This window comes from Naegleria gruberi, assembly GCF_000004985.1.
Source record: "Naegleria gruberi genomic scaffold NAEGRscaffold_42, whole genome shotgun sequence".
In the NCBI taxonomy this organism is placed as follows: Eukaryota; Heterolobosea; class Eutetramitea; order Acrasida; family Naegleriidae; genus Naegleria; species Naegleria gruberi.
This window is the reverse complement of record NW_003163285.1, coordinates 272192-293041: the sequence shown is the minus strand read 5'-3', so window position 1 is coordinate 293041 and position 20850 is coordinate 272192. Positions and strand designations below refer to the sequence as shown.

The 20850-nt window shown below is 35.2% G+C and overlaps 2 protein-coding genes across 2 annotated transcripts; both read right to left on the bottom strand.

Annotated features, from left to right (window-relative positions):
- Window positions 1-16: 16 nt before the first annotated feature.
- NAEGRDRAFT_80747 (uncharacterized protein) lies at window positions 17-1064 on the bottom strand (the record flags this gene model as incomplete). Its single annotated transcript, XM_002674043.1, has 2 exons — window positions 17-748; window positions 836-1064. 2 exons carry the CDS (start codon window positions 1062-1064, stop codon window positions 75-77), a joined length of 903 nt encoding a protein of 300 aa, XP_002674089.1. The 3' UTR covers window positions 17-74.
- Window positions 1065-5117: 4053 nt separating this feature from the next.
- On the bottom strand, window positions 5118-20414 carry NAEGRDRAFT_51207 (uncharacterized protein; the record flags this gene model as incomplete). The annotated part of the gene is made up of 2 exons (XM_002674042.1): window positions 5118-10085; window positions 10476-20414. 2 exons carry the CDS (start codon window positions 20412-20414, stop codon window positions 5118-5120), a joined length of 14907 nt encoding a protein of 4968 aa, XP_002674088.1.
- Window positions 20415-20850: the final 436 nt, after the last annotated feature.

Below are 20850 nucleotides of genomic sequence, written 5' to 3'. Positions count from 1 at the left end.
AAGTTATTAATACCATGATTTATCCTTAGAGTTAATAATATCATATGATTACATAATGTGTTTATAGGAATGAATTATTTTATTGGTTGAACAAGATAATTTCTACTCTTGAGAGAATTTAATCTACTATTAGGACCATCAACAATGATGTTGGAAGAGAGTGACATTCTTCTTTCAAGATTGTATTGAACTTCACCTGTTGATTTTGATTTTTTAAATTTGGAGTCTGTCACTGTTGGTAATCTTAACATGAGCATTTCACCATCTGAGTTTGCTGGTTTGAATGGATTTGAAGAGAGTCTCGATGATGGAGAATGGGAAGGAGAATGGGATGGAGAGTGTGAAGAATGGGAAGGTGAACCGTATTGGGAGCAAGAATCTGAACCGTACAATGAAATATGAAGTGAAGAAGATGAAACTGCTGCGGTTCTTCTAGATTCATTGGTCTCAAATGATCTACTTGAACGATTCTCAAACGCTTTTGAATGGGTAGGGGAAGTGGTGATTTGTGGAATGTTATTATTTACAGGAGATGAAGGGATTGTTGGACGGATTATTGAATATTCACCTAGTAAGAGAGTTCCTTCATCGCAAGAATTGGAAAGGTTGTTAATGGAGGATTGAGATTCTCTTCTCTTTAATCCAATATTTACATTCATTGAAGGAGGAAATTCGAGGATTTGTGATCCAGTGAATGAAGGTGGTTTTAAATGATTGCTGGAATCATCAAAGGAAGAAGCAGTGTCCTCTATTGTTATTGTGATTAAAGTTACAGTTTGAAAAAGTCAATGAAATCAAATTAAGCTTGCTTGTTTTGTTAAATAATAACACTTACCTTCTCCATATCTTCTATATGCTCGTATTCTTCTTCTCTTATATGAAGATGTAAAACTCGATTTGCTACTAAAGGAATATATTGAGGAGACGGTTGTCAAGCTCGAACCTGTCGATTGATTTCTTCCCAATATTCTCGGATGGATATACGTTGATGGTTCAGCCTGAACAGAATCATAGATTTGTTGTGCTTGATGCTCTGGTAAACATACAGAACAGAAACCTCCCATAATTGTATTAATAACAACAATAATTAAGAAAGTATGATACAATGTAAAAATCTCCAATTGAATAACAAAAATATTGATCGACTCGCTGATGATGATGAAGAATTAATTCCTCCTTAAGGTTTTCTATTAAGATAATTCCGGTGGTTGCGTGAGAGGAGGTAAGGGTCGAGTGATCTTTTTTTTTTTTGAAATGAGCGTTTTTGGTCCATACATAATTTTCGCAAGGAACCATCAATAAGGAAAGAAAATTAAAGGTGAAGGTCACAATATTGTTGAATAAGTAAAAGTGTGTTGATTTTTAATTAGGGTACAGTTGTTTGAATAAGGGTAACGGTACACGTTGGACTCTAGCCCGTGAAGAGACATAAAATACGCACAATTAAACGCCCCAACATTGTTCAATATTCAAAAATTTATCGCCCTTAGTGTTTTTATGCTGTTCTTGGACAAATGCTTGATTTGTGTACATATGTCATACAAGGAATTTTATGATATCAATGTATTTCGATTATTTCATTGTAAGTTTTGATTACACCCAATATTGAAACACTTTAGATTACTTGACATTGAGATTTGTAACAATTCTGAAAACTATATTGCTATTTTTGAAATGTCATCAAAGATCAGCTTCTATAGGCTAAATATTGAAATCAACAACATAACTGAATTGTTCAGATCTTGTACAACATTTTGATATATAATTTATAAAATCCATGTTGAATATTTTCTGTTTTATGTCTTGTCAAATTTCTTAAAAAAGTTGACAGAAATTTGGCTGAAAAGGTCCATTTATCATTTTAAAAATTGATTTCTTGAAATTATACTTTAACATTTGGATATTAGTACATGATGTGCTTGTAGAGCATAGTAATAATAGTAATTCTCAGAAAAGTAACGAGTCTTACTCGGTTGACCAACAATCAGGTGGAAAGAAAGTAATAATCTTTGTTAACAAAATACAAAAGAATTGAATTAAAACAAATTGCACATAATATTATTTCACCAATCAACATTTTAACATTTTGGATTAGTAATTAGGGATCCAAATCCTTTTGAGCTTCCTAATATTGTCATGACTACGGCGAGTACGTTTTCTTGTACTGTTTGTTGAGGGCAGCAATGAAAAAATTGTGTTTTAGAGGGCACACTATCGGACAATAGAGCGTACACTCTTCTTTACCACTGTATCCCTTTACATGTTAGGGCCTCTCCTAACAAATAATCTCAACGAATAAGCAACACACTTTTACTTATTCAACAATAACAACGAAATGTCAGCATATAATTAGGATACGGGTAGCCTTTTAAAGATTACCGTAATCAAGAGAACAATAGATTGTTATGGCAATAAGAAAAATTGTTATTGTACTCATTCCTCGCTTGCTTCCTCAGAGTGGTAGACCATGCAGGAACTTTTGAAAACCATCAATCACGACACGAAACAAGACAAAAGTAGCAATGTGAGTAGAATTATTCACATTCTTCCGTTTTTTCACAACTAGTTCACTTTTAACTAGCAATTGAAATTCTCAATGGCTGTGAGGATAGCTGTCAATTTCTTGGTTGTGTTTTAAAACTCATTTTCTAACTTGGTGAGGTAGATAAAATACAATAGATTTGCTATGTGGATGATTGGCTTCTGTTCTGAATCCAAGTCAGCTTGGTTATTTCATATTTATTAATAACCAATCTATTAAGGATGTTTTGTCTCAGTCCAGATGGAGTATTTTTATCCCTTTTGAAATTTAGGGCTATTATACTTTTTAGAATGAAATCTCACTGCCACAAATAAGAACTCTATTAACGGAGATATCTCCTCTTTACCTTATTGATTCATTGAAGAGTAAGCTGATCGCTTAATTTCACTGAAGATTTTTCTTGGAGAAGCATTATTTTACCCAAATTTGATGTAACATACCGAATTGAGTTAATTTTTCATGAGTAAACTTGATTCCTTTGTGGTAACTTACTCAGCAACATTACTAGTTGCTCCCTGCTAATAATCCTTCTCCATTATAACACACTCTTGGTTGGAATTTCATAAATTTCGTACCAATTCAAAAACTCACTTGTTACCATCAGCTGTGTGATTTATATCCTCTTTGGTTGTACGATTGGAATTGTAACAGTATTGGTTGACTTTGTGTGTAATTGGAAAGTCATCAAAGACAAAGGATTAATCAGTTTTCTTAGATTTGATGATCCGTTTAATGTTAGAATTGATCTATTTATTCATGCAAGTCTCGATTATACCAATCAGAGTTTTCTTCTTTTTAGAAAGTCTCATCTTTATCTGTATTTGTGGTGGATTTACATTATTTTTCGAAACCTTGCACACCATCCTAAGAAGAAAGAGAATGAGAATAACATATCTGAATTGGAGCAATGAAAATTTTGTGAAAATCTTTAAGGAATTTTCGACAAAGGAATTTAGTTTGGAAACTATTCTATTCTATGAAAAATTAATTCAACTCAAAATCTGAATTCGGTGACTCTACTATGAATAAGCAAATTCTTCAAGACATTGAAGATGACTACAGTGCCATCAACTCCAAATTTGAGTTGAATGGTGCGTCTTCCACAAGGAAATCGTTCAGTGAAATTAAGAAGCGAGATTCTTCAATTATTTTCTCTATTCCATGAAGAGATTATCTCTAATTTGAATGACACTCTTGGAAGTCTAGGTCTACAGTTTCTTTTAAAAAATAGAAAGGGAATCAAACTATACGAAAAACACATGAGAAGTCATCTTCAAATCTTCATTGATCACAATTTTCTGAAAATCCAAACAATCTCTAAACAACAAACCATATTGCTTATCCACTCCAATTTTCAAGTGTTTTCCTGTTGTATTTCTCATGTAATTCAACAAATCAATTGGAGTACAAATTCGAAACTCTTCTAACTTTCTTCCATGTGAAGGCAACGAGATATTGTTGAACAAAAACGATTGGTTCAACACACCAATTCGCATTAGATGAGAGTCTACATAGGAATCATTCCATTGGAGTGGATATTGTTTCGTATGAACTCACCAGTCAAGTTTCTCTTTCTAATACTCAGTTTCGTATTGGGAATAACAAAGAAGAAAGCAAAATGACCATTACTAGCACAAAAAACCACAATCACAATCACATTCTTTTTTAAGGATAAACAGAAACACATAATTTGCAAATCAAGTAGTTCACTTCATAAATGAAACAATATTCTAAAGACCAAAATTTCTCACACTTAACTTGACAGACGTACACAACTCATCAACCATTATATCTTAAAAAATGTGCCAATCATCCAAACAAACATTACAACTTCTTTTGCTCATTGCTTGTTGTTTAGTTTTCTTTACTGCACACTCAACCAAGGCAACTTCCACTGAATGTCAAAGAGATCAAACAGTTTCTTCAATTTCTGTCAAGAGATCCACCACAGCAACTCTCCAAGCAGAAGACGTTGAACTATTAGAAGCAATTACTCATTCTCAACTAAGAATGAGTAGAATGATTAGAATAAGTAGAGTGGTAAGAAGAATTGGTAGAACCATCCCCAGAGCATTAAGTAGACTGTTTAGAGTTTTCAGATCAAGAAGTAAAGTCATTCGATCAATCTATGATCAATCAAAACCAGTATTCAATGGAAATATTGGTCCATATAAAGCCAAACTAGAAAACAGAACTCCTTACACTTCAGTTTACACAGAAAAAGTGAAGAAGAATCTTTTCAAAAAGAAGACAGTTACAAAAACTAAAGATTGTGTTGCATGTAGAGTTAATTGTATGAAACATTACTCAGCTTTAGGTGGATCCATCTTTAAGAAATGCACTCAACAATATTATTATTTTGGTTGTGAATTGGTAGCTCCTTGCTATAAGGAAAAGGAATCAATTCCAGAAGTCATTGAAGGTGCACTTGTCATTTGTAAGAATAGAAATGGTTGCAATTTGAAGGATGAGTTTAATTTCTTGAAGGAGGACAAGGGGGAAACGAAGGCCAATGAAAAACGTTTAAAGAAAGTTATTGAAGGAATTTATTCCAGTTGAGCTTGTAATAAAAAGTTTAAAATTTTTCATGTTCTAGAAAGCCATCTTCTCTCAAATCCCAAATACCACTTCCAGATCGTTTAACACCTCCCTCTGAATGATTCTTTAATAATTCATCAGAACTTGATGCATTCGAATCCAATTCATGGCTTTCCTGAATAATCAATGGAGCAACTGAAGATGAACGATTTCTTGTTCCTCTTGGTGAAGATGAAAGTATATTGGCACCAACTCCACCTCTTGGAGAGGATGAACTCATCATTGTGGTTGGTCTTTCTTGCATTGAATAACTTCTCATTCTTCCATTATTTGAACCTGTTCCACTGCTTCCTCCTGATGGACAATCATCTATCACATCAATAATCAATGAATCATCAGAGTTAGTTTCTGAATTACTGTATGTATGGTCTCCGAGAATAATTTCTTGAATTCTGAGTTGAATCTCATTTTCAGAGGCATCCGTAAAGACAAGACTTCTCTTTTTGGAAAGTTTAGGTTTCTTGAATTTCCACCATACGCAAACTGAGAGAATTACCAAGGTTCCAATGGAACAGACAGCTACAAGAGAGAAACCAATAGCTGCCAAGTAGGTGTAGGAATAAGTTGAAATGGTCGTTGTTTCAATAACAAATACATTTGTAAATTTGGAGCATTGACATTTGGCATGTGTTGCAGTCAATGAAATTAAGGTACAGTCTGAAAGAACTTTAATAGAACCTTCATCAAAGTTTTTACAATACTGGTCCAGTGTCTTGACTGATAAATCAAAAGTTCCTCTTCTCAATTCAAATGTTGATCCATTCAAATTAATTGGAATCGAATAAATTATTTTTGTTGGATTCATGGTAGTGGCAACATCCACAAAATCTACAGAAACTATTGGAGAAACCAAATTTGAAACCTTTTGAACATTGTTATTCTTTTCCACAACTTTGAGTTTAGTTCCCAATGAGTAAATGTCATCAGTCACAGACAGGATGTAAATATATGGCTTTTTGATAGATGAAACTTTAGATCTTGCAGTATAAGCAAAGAAACCATTCTCCATACTTATGGACGAAGATGAATGGGGATCTTGAATATTATTTTGATGATCAGCTAACAAGCTCTTACCCAAAACTATACTAAAGAATGATCCCTTAATGTTTCTCTTGGCATTTGACATGGAAACAGATCTTGCTTGTAACTGAGATGACAATTTGAGAGATTTCAATAATTTTAAGGCATTTGACGTTTGATCAGTAAGGTATTGCTTATCAGTAATGTAATTAAATGTTGAATATTGACTAGATTCTAATAACTTATCAACCCCGGTTGGTAATCTCAAACTTTCATCAGATAAGGAATATTCCAAAAACATATTCAAAGTATACATTGATTCAGATATAGTATTTGTATCTAAATATTGATAATTGACAAGTATCGAATCAATGGCAAATGACAGCAATGACAAATATTGATTATTCATTTCACCAGTGCTATTGGCAATGGTCACCATTTCTCTGAGTACTTGCAATTTAGTACCTTGAATATTAGAAAAGTCACTAATCGCCTTATCACAATGTTTACCAATATATCCATCATGACATTTACACACTCCTGAAATATCAACACCATTCTCACATTCAATACTTTCTGATCTTTCTAAATATTCATTTCCTAATATCTGTCTCAATAAAACTGAATCAGTTCTTGAAGTTGAAGCACATTGATAAATACTCTTACTGAAATCTCCATTACTGAAATAGTTGGATCCCACAATAGTCCATGATTCGACTAGTCCTTGAACTTGTTCGACTTTTGTAACGAGAGGTTTTTCTATAGTGACATTTTTGTAAACTGTTGTAAAAGCACCTGTCTCTGTATCGACAATATCAAAGAAACATTTGACAGTATTTCCAGAAAATGGAGATGGCAACTTGGAAGCATAAATTTCACCAGAATCGAATAATAGAATTCTTGTTTCGGATCTGTCATCTATAAATCCATATCGATAGTCAATATTATTTTCTGAATTTTTACAATTCGTACAATAGAATTCAAAATCGCTTTCTAATGCAATTCCACTTAAAGGAGAAATGAAACAAGCACATGGTTTCGGATAGGTAGCAACTTTGAAAGTATAGCTTGAAGAGCTAGACATTCCAGTCACTGGATCAGTCGATGTGATTGTAATTGTATTTTCAGAACCTTGTTCTAATAGTTTAGTGTCAACATCCAAGGTTGGCTGTTGATCGGATACTTCAACAACTTGTCCATTCAATGTAACATTAACATTTCCTTTGGTGACTAATGTCTGAATACTGAGAGGTTCTCCAGGAAGAACGTACAAAGTGCTTGGTTCTACTGAAATAATATTTACAATAGGTGGAACCAATCCAAAGTAAACTATAATTGACTTGGAGATTGTTCTATCAGACTTGGAAATTCTTAAAGATAGTTCAATAGAGCGAGGTATGTTTTGACGAAATAGTGATGAACCATCAAATCTAACTTCAGTTTGCTTGTTTTTAGAAATCAATTCCAAGAAGGAAATTAAACTTGGATTCGTATTATTCAAACAAGTCCATTTCCATTCCTCAGAAAGAGTATTATAAGCACTCTCTGGATCTGTGTATCCAATTACAATAGTTGTGTAATTAGAATTTGCATCAGTTGTCAATAATTCAAGTTGCAATTCAGGAGATTTTGTAACAAGTGTTACATTGGCAGAAACTCTTTCTAATGGATTTGAAGGGTAATGAGCTGAAACTTGGAAGATGTAAGTATGGAAACCATAGGTAGTCAATGAGGCAATAGCAAGATTACTGAAACTGTCAATTGAGTATTTAACTGTTGGTCCACTTAATTGACTCCAACTAATTACTGATTTTTCCTTTTGGCAAGTTGATTCTGTGATAACTTTCTTGATGGTTACTGGGAATTGATTTCCATACTTTTCAATCAAAGAATTAGCAATATAAATCTTTGGAAGTGGATTTGCTGACTTGGTGAAAGGTTTCGAATAGTTCACTGAACTATTTCTTCCATTTCCAACTTTTAGTGAAACAACATATTGTCCTGGCTTCAATGTAGAGTCAATGACAATGATTGGACTATTAGGCAAACTTTGTAAACTAGTCAAAGAGCTTGCTTCCAATAAATTCCAATAATAGTCAAGATAGGTCGAATCTTGTGAGAAACTTTGCGAGCCATCCACTCTAATATCATCGCATGAGCTGAACACGTTCGAGCTCATTCGTTTTATAATTGCAACCGGCAAAGCAACCACAACATCAGGCTCAGGCATTACAGGAACAGTTTCGTTCAAGATTGAGGTTGAATTTGTAATTTTTGATGTGTTGCTTGTTACATTAACCGAAATTGTTTCGTTTGATGAAATTGTGGTATTATAAGTAATTGTGCTACTATTTGAAGTGACTGTGCTGTTGGAAACTGTTCCGTTAGTAAAAGAAGAGTTTGAAACAGTTGAGCTGTTCGAAACTACCGAAGGATTAGTGTTATTTGAAATCGTTCCATTTGATGAATCAACACTTGGAGAAATAGTTTGATTATTGGATCCAGGTGAAGTGGTATTATCCGAAATTGTAATGTTGGAATTATCAGTGGTAGTATTATCAGAAGCTGTTGCATTTACAGTATTATTGGAAACAGTTCCATTTGATGAATCAGTACTTGGAGAAACAGTTTGATTAGTGGAAGAAGTAGAATTGTCAGGGATAGTAACATTTGCGTTAGCAGAAACTGTTCCATTATTTGAAATTGTTTCATTAGAAAGGTCTGTACTATTGTTATTATAAACAGTTCCATTTGAATTAGAACGTGTTGTATTGTCTTCTGAAATTGTGTGATTAGTGACCACAACACTACTATTATCAGTATTTGTACTGTTATCAGTATTGTTAAAAACCACCGATGAATTATTATTCATGGTTACATTACTGGAATCAATAGTTTGATTATTCAATTGAGTGGAATTTGATTGATTGTTCACTGCACTTACAGCAAACTCACAACTTTCACCATAAAATCCATCATAACATGAGCAGTTTTGATAATCAACACAAATTCCTCTTCTAGAACAAACTCTGCTGTCATTAGAAAGAATTGTAAAGCAAATGCTCAATTCACAATTCAGTCCAAAGTAATTTTCTGAGCAATTGCACTTGTTCGAATCAATGCAAAAACCTCTTGAGGAGCAAACTGTGGTTTCATTGCTGAAGGTATCATTACATTGGAATTGAGAACAATCTTGATCGAAATATCCATCTTGGCATGAACAATTATTGAACTCAATGCATTTTCCTTTTCCAGAGCAAACTGAACTTTCATTAGAAAGTTGAGAGAAACATTCAGTAAATTCACAAAACTCTCCGTGATAATTCTCAGTGCAATTGCACTCATCAGTGCCAATACATGAACCTCGTCCACTACAAACTTGAGTTTCATTGCCAAGGGTGTGGTTGCATTTGAAGAGAGAGCAATCGGAACCAAATGTATCAGAATTACATATACACTTATCAAAATCAGAGCAATTTCCTCTTCCAGAACATGTGGATGGAGAGAATGATGCGATGGAATAACATGTGGTCCATTCACAATTACTTCCAAAATAGTTATCTGAACAATTGCAATAATTTGGTCGAGTGCAACTGCCTAGTCCTGAACAAACTAATGAGGAATTCATAGGAAGACCATTGCAAACGTTGACGGAACAATCTAAACCAATAGAATCTTCAAAACATTCACATGTGTCGATATCGGAACAATTACCATATCCGGAACATGTCAAATTTGAAAAATGTGAAATACCATAACAATTGTAATCCTGACAGTCATCCCCATAGTATCCATTCGAACAGACACAACTATTATAATCTACACATCTTCCTCTTCCAGAACATGCTTCAGTACTATTCGAATCAATTCCATTACAAGTTGTGAGCTCACACCATTCACCATGATAATTTTCAGAGCAATTACACTATTGATTTTGGGTACATGAACCATGTGAAGAACAAGCCATTGGATCTGCATTGATAAATCCATTACAAGAAACACCAGAACAATCAAAATCAAAGGCATTTGCTTCACAAACACAGATATCATATTCAGTACAGTTTCCTCTACCGAAACAAACTAAGGGATTTGAATTGAAAACTCCACTGCATGTGTACTGGTCGCATTCTGCTCCAGAATAACCAAGTTCACATGTACAGTTATCGAATCCATCACAAGAACCCTTTCCTGAGCAAACACTAGAGTCATTGTACAGAATTCCAAAACAAGTTGTCACTTGACAATTGTCACCAATATAATGTGGAGCACATTGACATTGATTTGGTCCAATACATGTACCATGTGAGTTACAGACCTGAGAAGAGGTAGACAATTCTCCATCACATGTTGTAATGTTACAATTACTTCCACCATAACCATATTTAGGATCACAACTACACATATCCATAGTTGTACAATTACCATGTCCATTACAAACACTTGGAGAACTTGTGGCTACACCAAAGCAAGTAGTCTGTTCACACCATGAACCAGTATATCCATAAGGACAAACACATGTATTGTAATCTGTACAATTGCCAACCAAATTGCAAGCCAAACCAGAGTTTGAAGCAAGATTATTACAAGTAGTCAACTCGCAATTATCTCCAAAGTAATTTTGATTGCATTGGCAAGTATTGAATGCTTTACATTGTCCTCTATGTGAACAAACATTTGACTCATTGGAAGCAACTCCAAAACAAGTCGTCTTTTCGCACCAATTTCCATAATAATGCTCTGAACAATTACAAATATTTGTCTCAATACACTGACCATTAGAACTACACACTGTAGACTCATTTCCAAATTTACCATTACACTTGCTAATTTCACAATTAGATCCATAATAATTTGCGCTACAATCACATTGGTCAATTGAAGAACAAGCTCCTCTTCCAGAGCAAGTTGACGGAAGAGTTCTCACAACTCCAAAACAACTATACTCTTCACAAAATGCTCCTGCATATCCATGTAAACAGGTACACTTTTCATAAGCTGTACAATTACCCCTTCCATTACAAACAGATTGTGTATTAGTTGACTCAAATCCACCACAAGTTGTCTTTTCACACCAAGGCCCATAATAATGATTTTCACATGAACATGCATTAGGAGCAGTACAGTTACCTCTGAATAGATCTGTACATGTTCCTACTAGATGATTACATATTGGAACATGACAATTCGATCCATCATAACCCAAAGTTGTGTTACAAGTGCAAGAATTGTAAATATTACAAACACCTCTCTGGTTACAGACATTTGTAGAGTTATTTGGAATGCCAGCACATGAAGTGTATTGACACAAGTCTCCAAAGTATCCTTCACTACATGTACATGTATCCTTTGATGTACAATTACCATGAGAGGAACAAACAATTGACACATTTCCAAAAATTCCATAACATTTAGAAATGGAACAATCAATACCATAGGAATCATCTTGACATGTACATGTATTGTAATCTTTACAGACACCTCTACCTGAGCAACTCATATTCGAAGTTGGATCAATACCAAAACAAGTATAAGTATCACAAGATCCAGTAACATATGGCATGTAAGGATCAAATGTTGGAGGTGTTGTAAGTTTAGCATCTTTCAAAGTGATATATCCATCTTCTTGAGTATAAAACCAAATAGCTCCTTGTATATCATCGGAAACTAAATAATCATACCCATATCTAGCAACTATTGTGCCATGAACTGTTCCAGAAAATGAATTACTGTTAACCCAATTTACTCTGCCAGTCAAGTTGTAGTATTGAGTGACCCAAAACACGTTTCTATATGAAGCACACTTCAAATATACAAAGTTAGCTCCAGAATACTTGATATATGGAGCTTTGAAAATAACTGGCTCAGTTCCAACAATTGTAAACTTTTGACCATTAATGTTCCAACCATTCTGGAAACAATAGACGCCACCATGCTCAATGAGAATTTTCTGACCCATTTCAGTATCTGGTTTTGAAATTACATAGTCACAAGGAGCGGACATGAGCTCATCGAATTTCTTTGATAATTCGGTCATTAAAGTTTGATAGTAGGAATCGGTTGGCTTTGTAATTACAGACTTACCACTTGCAACATATGGATAGACCTTATCTGGATTTAAAAATGTTGGTGGTCTAATTGTCATTGAAGGAAGGGCAATACTTGCTGCCAGCACAGAGCTAGCTCTTGAATTCTTTGCTAAAAGAACTGCCTTGTTACTAATTAATTTGTATCCAGCAAAGACATCCTTTTCACAGATCGATCCAATATATCCTGCTTTACATTGACAAGTATTATATGCAGCACATATTCCTCTTCCAGAACAAACACTTGATGAATTAGAAGGTACGCTATTACAAGTAGTCCATTGGCAAAATTGACCACTATAATGATCCAAACATGAGCAAGTGTCAGGAGCTGTACAATTTCCTCTGCTTGAACTAGCACAAATACCCAATTGTCCACCACAAATTGGAGTTTCACATTGTGAACCTTCGTATCCATAAGTAGAATTACAAATACAATTATTTTCAGACAAGCAAGAACCTCTTCCTGAACAAACAGTTGGAGAAGTATTTTCTAATCCATAACACTTTGTGTATTGGCACCATTGCCCATAAAATCCTGCATTACATTGACAAATATCAGTGGAAATACATGAACCATGACCACTGCAAACATTGGAAAAGTTTCCTAAAGTTCCATTACACATTCTGAGAGAACAATCAGGCCCATACGCCCCAGAAATACATGAGCAAGTATCAATGCCTATGCATTTTCCTTTTCCAGAACAAGTAGTATTGATATTAGAGCCAATTCCAAAACATGTGAAATAATTACACTTGGATTCAATGTATCTAACAGCTGGATCAAATGTGTATGGTGCAATAAATTTCATATCTGTAGTGTAGACAGTACCAGTAGGTGGAGCATCGTTAGATCCAAGTTTTCCAAATATATAGATTGCTCCATTAATATCACCGTTCACGTAGTAATCTGCTGCACCTGGTGAATTTACAAAAATGGTTGCATCGATAGGTCCTGTGAAATTGCTGTAGCCAGTAGTTTCACCGGCATAAAATATTACATCTCTATAAGATGCACATTCATAGTAGGTGAACTTTGCTGATTTATATATCAGCTGTGGAAGTGTAAAAATGGTTCGTTTTTTACCAATTACGGTAAAGTTATGTCCATCAATTGTCCATGGATTCTGAATGCAGTACACACCTCCCCTCAATTCTATGTTCTTTCCAAATACTGAAGCGTCCTTGATATAATGTTCACAAGGGAAGAAATTATACCTTAAACCCATAGCTCTCATTTGGAGCTCATTCAACAATGTAGCATCAACTCTCAAATTGGTTTTCACTGCTTGTTGGTAAGGAAGGTATGTCTTCTGCCCAGCAGCACTCAACATTGGGCCTATGGCGATATTGGCAGGCAAGTAATAAATCTGATTCTTCAAAACATAAACATTCTTATTGGTGACGAATCTGTAACCTGCAAACATATCCAACTCACACTCAGTTCCTGTATATCCACTAAAACAATAACAGTAATTATAGTCTGTACAAATACCATTTCCAGAACAGAAGAGTGCTGTGTCAGTAAGATTGGTTGGAACACCTCGACAATAGGTGTATTCACACAATTTACCAAAATATTTTGATGGATCGTTACAGACACATAGATTAGGAGAAACACAAGTACCTCCTCTTCCGCTACAAACATAAGGATCAGAGTTTGTAAGACCGTCACACATTGGCTCATTACAATCATTTCCAGTGTAACCCAATTTGGCATTACAATTACATGTATTGTAAGGCCAACATGAACCTCTTCCATGACATACTGAAGACCAAGTTGAATTGATTCCTGAACAGGAAGTCACAGAACAATCACTGGACATGTAATTAGCAGCACAGACACAAGTATTCGTAGCTACACAAACTCCATGAGCTTTACAAACAAGGGACACATTACTTAAAATTCCAAAACAGGATGAAATTTCACAATTCGATCCTAAATATCCAGCATTACAAACACAGGTGTTATAATCTGTACAGATACCTCTTCCAGAACAAACAGTACTAGAGTTGTTATTCACTCCAAAACACTTGAATTGTTCACAATTGGATCCATAATAAGGTGAGTTACAAGTACAATTATTGTAAAGTGTACATTGACCTCTACCAATACAAACTGATGAATTATATGTTTCAATGCCTGCACAAGTGGTATATTGGCAAAATGTTCCAAAATAGTTTGCTGAACAATTGCACGTGTTTGGCAATTCACAAGAACCATGAGCACTGCAAACAGTTGAAGTGTTTCCCAAAATGTTGTTACAATAAGGAATTTCACAGTCATTACCATTGTATCCTTTGGTGACATTACAAGAACATTGATTATAGGCAATACAAGTACCTCTTTCTCTACAAGTCAATGGTGAAGTGCTTTCAATTCCTCCACATGTTGTATATTGACACCATTCTCCATAGTATCCTGTATTACATTGGCAAGTATCTTTAGCGATACATGAACCATGTCCATTACAAACAGTTGATACATTACTAAATGTGCCATTACACTTGGAGATTGAACAATCAACTCCATAAGCATCGGCATTGCAAACACATGTATTATAATCAATGCACTGACCTCTACCGGAACATGTAGTATTCAAATTAGATTTAACATTGAAACATTGAGTATAATTACAAAATTGACCAACTGTTGGTTCATATGGATCAGTTGACAATGGTGGATAAACAGTAACATCAATAAAAACAGTCCATGCATTACCGGTTACCCAAACACTTCCTGCAAAAGGACCAGCAAGTTGGAAGGAACCACCTGAGGTTGGGAAGAAAGTTCCATAAATTGGAGGCTCATATCCAGTCCCTCTATTTCCTCCTTGAATGAAACTTGGATTATAACTTGTGATAAACCAAAACAAATTTCTATAAGAAGCACATTCTGCAAATACAAAGTTGACTGCAGAGTATTGAATTGAAGGAACTTTCATAACAACAGGTTCAGCTCCAACTATGATAATGGTTATATTGTTGTGAAAAGAAGCTTCAATATTGAAACAGAAAACACCTCCGTGACGAATCATAATTTCACTCTTACTAATCCATGGCAAATCACTTGAATTGTTAACTGTTTTAGTACATGGAAGTGTCCACATGGAATTACCTTTCTTTTTCATAAGTGCAGCCAAGGCTGATGCTTTGGGAGTATTAACACTATCAATGTGAGCTCCATTATCAGATGTGTAATTGAGTGTAGGTGTTATCTTTGTAAGTATATCTAAAATCATACTTGAACGATAATATCTAGTATTGGTATGAATATCAGGAGTGTAGAAATTGTTGTTATCATCAAAATGGTAAACTAAACCATTGTGAGATACCATTCGATATCCAGCGAAAGGATCCCACAAACGTTTTTCACACCATTGACCTTCGAATTCTCTGACCAAGTCAGAGTAACAAGTGCAGGTATCGAATGGCCAACAAACTCCTGATCCTGAACATACCGAGCTGCTATTTGAAACAGTTCCATTGCAAGTAGTCAACTCACAATTAGTACCAAAATAAGTCTCATTACAACTGCAAACTTCTGGGGCAATACAATTACCACGAGATGTACACACAGATGGATTATCACTCAAAATGTTATTACACATTGTCTTTTCACAATTAGGTCCATAATAGCCCGCTTGACAAGAACAATTATTATATGAATCGCAACTTCCTTTTCCAGAGCAAACTGAGCTGTCTTGGGAGTTGGTTCCATTACATGTGAATTGATTACAGGCGGTATCAAAGTAACCAGCTAGGCATGTACAATTATCATGTTCAATACATGAACCATGCCCAGAACAAACAAGTGAGCCGTTTGATAGAATTCCTTGACATGATGTAACTTGACACTTGGATCCAGTATAATTTGCTTGGCACTCACATGTATTGACACCAACACAGGAGCCATGAGAAGAACAGGTTAAAGGATCACTAGCTGCTATGGTATAACAAATTGGAATTTCACACAATTGACCTGTATATCCATATTGAGATAAACAAGTGCAGGTTTCCGCTGGCCAACAAGAACCATGTCCATTACACACAGAGCTATCATTTGAATAGATCCCTCCACAACTTGTCAGAGTACAATTACTTCCGAAATATCCATTCCAACATTCACAAACATCTTTGGCTCTACAGGAACCTTTCGAATTACAAACTGTAGGCGAATCACTTCTTACTCCAAAGCAAGTAGTGTAGGAACAATTATTACCCAAAAAGCCATCTTGACATGTGCAGTTATTAACAGTAATACATTCGCCTTTTGAAGAGCAAACATTTGGATTATTCTTATTAACTCCGAAACAATCATATTCTGCACAAGTTTCTCCATAGAAACCTGTATGACAGGTGCAATTGTTATAGCCAACACATGATCCAAAGCCTGAACAAACAAGAGAAGAGTTTGAAAGTATATCAGCACAAGTGGTCAGTTGACAATTATCACCAAGATAAGTTTCGGTACAATTACAAACATTTGGTCCCAAGCAATCACCTCTTGAGCTACAAACTAAACGATTGGTTGCAAGTTTTTGATAGCAAATTGGAATATCGCAATCTGATCCACCATACCCAAATGTAGAGCTACAGGAACAGCTATTGAAATGATTACAGGCACCTCTTCCATTACAAACAAGAGGCGAGGTATTTTCAATTCCATTACATGTGGTCAGCTCACAAAAATCTCCATAATAACCTGGATTACAGGAACAGACATCTGGCCCTACACATTTACCTCTTCCATTACAAACAAAAGTTGAGTTTGAACTCAAAATTCCGTTACACTTAAATAAAGAACAATCAGATCCATAACTATCCGTATTACAAACACAAGTGTTGTAATCAGAACAATTACCTTTACCTGAACACACTGATTGATTATTTGATAGAATGTTGTAACAGAGGGTGTAATTACATTGTGAAGTGACACTTTGGAAAGGGTCAAAAGTGGTTGGATCATAAAATGTGACTTCGTGGAGAAGAGTATTGATGTTCGAAGCACATACACTACCTGCAAGGTAACCTCTCAAAGAAATAGTTCCAGAGAGTTGAATAAATGTTCCATGAATTGGTGGTTGATAATTCTTTGTTTTATCTGCTCCCTTAATAAAACTATTTGAATCCAAAATCCAGAAAAAGTTTCTATATGAGGCACATTCCAAAAAAACAATATTAAGAGCACTATACTGCAAGGATGGGAGTTTGAATATGACAGGCTCTGTTCCCACAATGATAATAGTTCTTTCTGGCCCGAATGTCATTCCTCCTGTGAAACAAATTACACCTCCATGTTTGATTATAAAAGTATTTGGAGAGTTAGTGTTTGTGTAAGTTTTAGTGCAGGTTAATGAAGCCAATAACTGGGACTTGATGGTTTTCATCTTGTTGACAATATTGATGCCCTGTGCACTTGTGCTGTTTAGAATAACTGCACTCGAATGTGGAAGATATTGAATATTTGAATCCAAATAGGAAATACTTTTAAGAAGTAAACTTGAGGCATAGTAACGAGTATAGGATTGCAAAACTGGTTGCCAATCTGTCAGGAAATAATCAATAGAAATTGAAACTGAAGAATCTGAAATAATTCTAAATCCAGCAAATGGGTCAACTATTTCTCCTTGACAATTACTTCCAGAATAATCGCTCAAACATTGACAAGTGTCGTACCCAATACATGAACCATGACCGGAACAAACTGAAGCATCATTAGAATAAACTCCATTACAACTTGTTATGTTACAATAAGAACCGTGGTAATTATTCGAACAGATACAAGTATCTCGTACATGGCAACTTCCCTTAGATGAACAAACATTGGATGAATTACTGAAAATACCATAACATTTGGTAACATCACAATTATTTCCATAATAATCAGAGTAACATTGGCAAGTATTGTAATCAAGACATGTACCATGACCAGAGCATGAGGTGTTTAAGAGAGAGGATACACCAAAGCAATCAAACTTTTCACAATTAGATCCATAGTAATGGTTGTTGCATTGGCATATGTCCATATCAGAACACTGCCCTTGTCCTGAACACACTGTTGATCCATTTGACATGATACCAGAACAGGTGACTATTTCACATTGGGATCCGTAATATCCCTGGTTGCATTGACAAATATTTGGTTGCGAACAAACTCCATGACCTCCACAAACAGAGGTATTAGTGGAAACAATTCCAAAGCAAATAGGATTTTGACAATTAGAGCCATCATATCCATTGGAGCAAACACATGTGTCCAATGGCCAACAAGTTCCCTGTCCATTACATACTGTTGAGTCATTCATTGCTATACTATTACATGTTGTTTCATTACAAAACACACCAAAATAGCCCAATTGGCAATCACACACATCCGTATCCTTGCATTGTCCATAACTAGAACAAACTTGGGAGGAATTGCCCAAAATACCATCACACATGGAGATTTCACATTCATTGCCATAGTATCCTTGTGAACATGAACAAGTATTAACATTAATACATTGTCCTCTTCCATAACAAACAGAACTATTCACTGATTGAATGCCATAACAATCAAATTGTGAGCAATCGGCTCCGTAGTATTCAATGGAACAAGTGCAAGTATCTACAGAATTACAAGACCCATGACCAGAACAAACTGAGCTGTCATTTGAAATAATTCCAAAACAATTAGCAATTTCACAGTTTGACCCTGAATAACTTGATTGGCAACTACACATATTTGGTTGGACACAATGACCTCTTGATAGACAAACACTACTTTCATTAGCCATAGTTCCATTACAGATTGGAATTTCACAACTTGAACCACCATATCCAAAACCAGAAGCACATTCACAAGTATCCAATTTGGAACACAATCCATGCCCATTACAAGTATTCGGCTGGTCATTCTGGACTCCAAAACATGTGGTCAATTCACACCAATTTCCATAATAACCACTTTCGCACTCACAACTGTCCTTACTTTGGCATTCACCATGACCACTACATACATTGGTTTCATTTCCGTAGACACCATTACAAATTGAAATTAAACAATTACTTCCGTATGAATCCGTATTGCACAAACAAGTATCATTCTTCACACAATGACCTCTTCCAAAGCAAGTATTATTCAATCGGAATGAAATTCCATAACAACTTGTTTCCATGCAATCATCTCGACTAAAACTTTCATTTGAATTGAAGGTTATTGGTGGTAAAATATTCACATCGAATAGAATCATATCTGTTCCACCAGTGTACCATACAGCCCCCACCAAGTTATCGTAAAGTTGAATTCCATGATAAGGAGAAATTCCAATAACAGTTCCATGAATATCTCCAGAAAAGAAGTTTCCATTATCTCCTTGGTCATAGGTTAACCAGAAAACGTTCCTATAGGAGGCACATTCCAGATAGTAAAAGGAAGCTCCATAATAATATACAAAAGGAGATTTGAAAAGGACTGTTTCTGTACCGACAATAATAAATGTGTGTCCTCTTATAGTTACACCATTTGGAAAACAATAGACTCCACCATTTCTAATGATGGTCAAACTATTGAGTTCTTGGTCGGGATTGGAAATGTTAAAATCACATGGAAGATTGTAAAGTTCACCTGCTTTTCTATCTGCTTCCTGAACTAACAATTGACCAAAAGCATCATTTACCGTATCTGTAATAACAATAGAAGTTGTAGAGTTGGAAACAACAAATGGTAAAGGTTGTGAACCATCGTGTGAGTAGGCAGAGGATAGAACCATTGAAGGAAGGGCAATACTTGCTTTCAATTCAACATTGTCAGGTGAATTTTTTGCTATCACTACTGGGCTAATACTAATTAGTTTGTACCCAGCGAAAAGATCCTTTTCACATTCGCTACCAAAGTATCCAGCATTACATTCACAAACGTCCAATGATGAACAAGTACCATGCCCAGAGCAAATGTTGTTGCTATTCGACAAGTTACTCCACTTCTCAAAACAAGTTGTGATGGAACATGTAGAGCCATAATACCCAGAATCGCATTGACAATTGTCTGGTGATGAACACTGCCCGTGACGAGAGCAAACCTCATTACCAGGTTCATTTGTAACTCCAAAACACTCCACATACTCACAATTAGCGCCTGAATATCCGTTAAGGCATTGGCATGTTTCATCCTGAATACAAGTCCCCATCCCAGAGCAAGCAGTGAGGTCGTTGGAATCTATTCCACTACAAGAGATGGCCTGAATTGGTTCACACATGAAACATGAAACTAGTATCATTGAAATAATGATGAATAAAAGTACAAGGGATGATGAAGAATGATACTTTGATCTTGTTCTTATCCCATTAGAATTATTTAAACTTGTTAATGATGACGGTGATGATGATAGCATCTTAATAGAAGAAAATTCCTCATCACCACAACTTTTTAAGGATATTAATCCTGATGTTGAAAATAAAGATAATGATGATAAGGATAACAACCTTGCTAATAAGGCCGATAAGGACAAACATATAGATGCCCCCTTATCATAATATCCAGTATTTGGATTTTTCAAAAAGAATCGCATTCTCTCCCTGTCTCTTCTTACACCAATTTTTTTGAAATTGAGGCTTTCCTTAAGG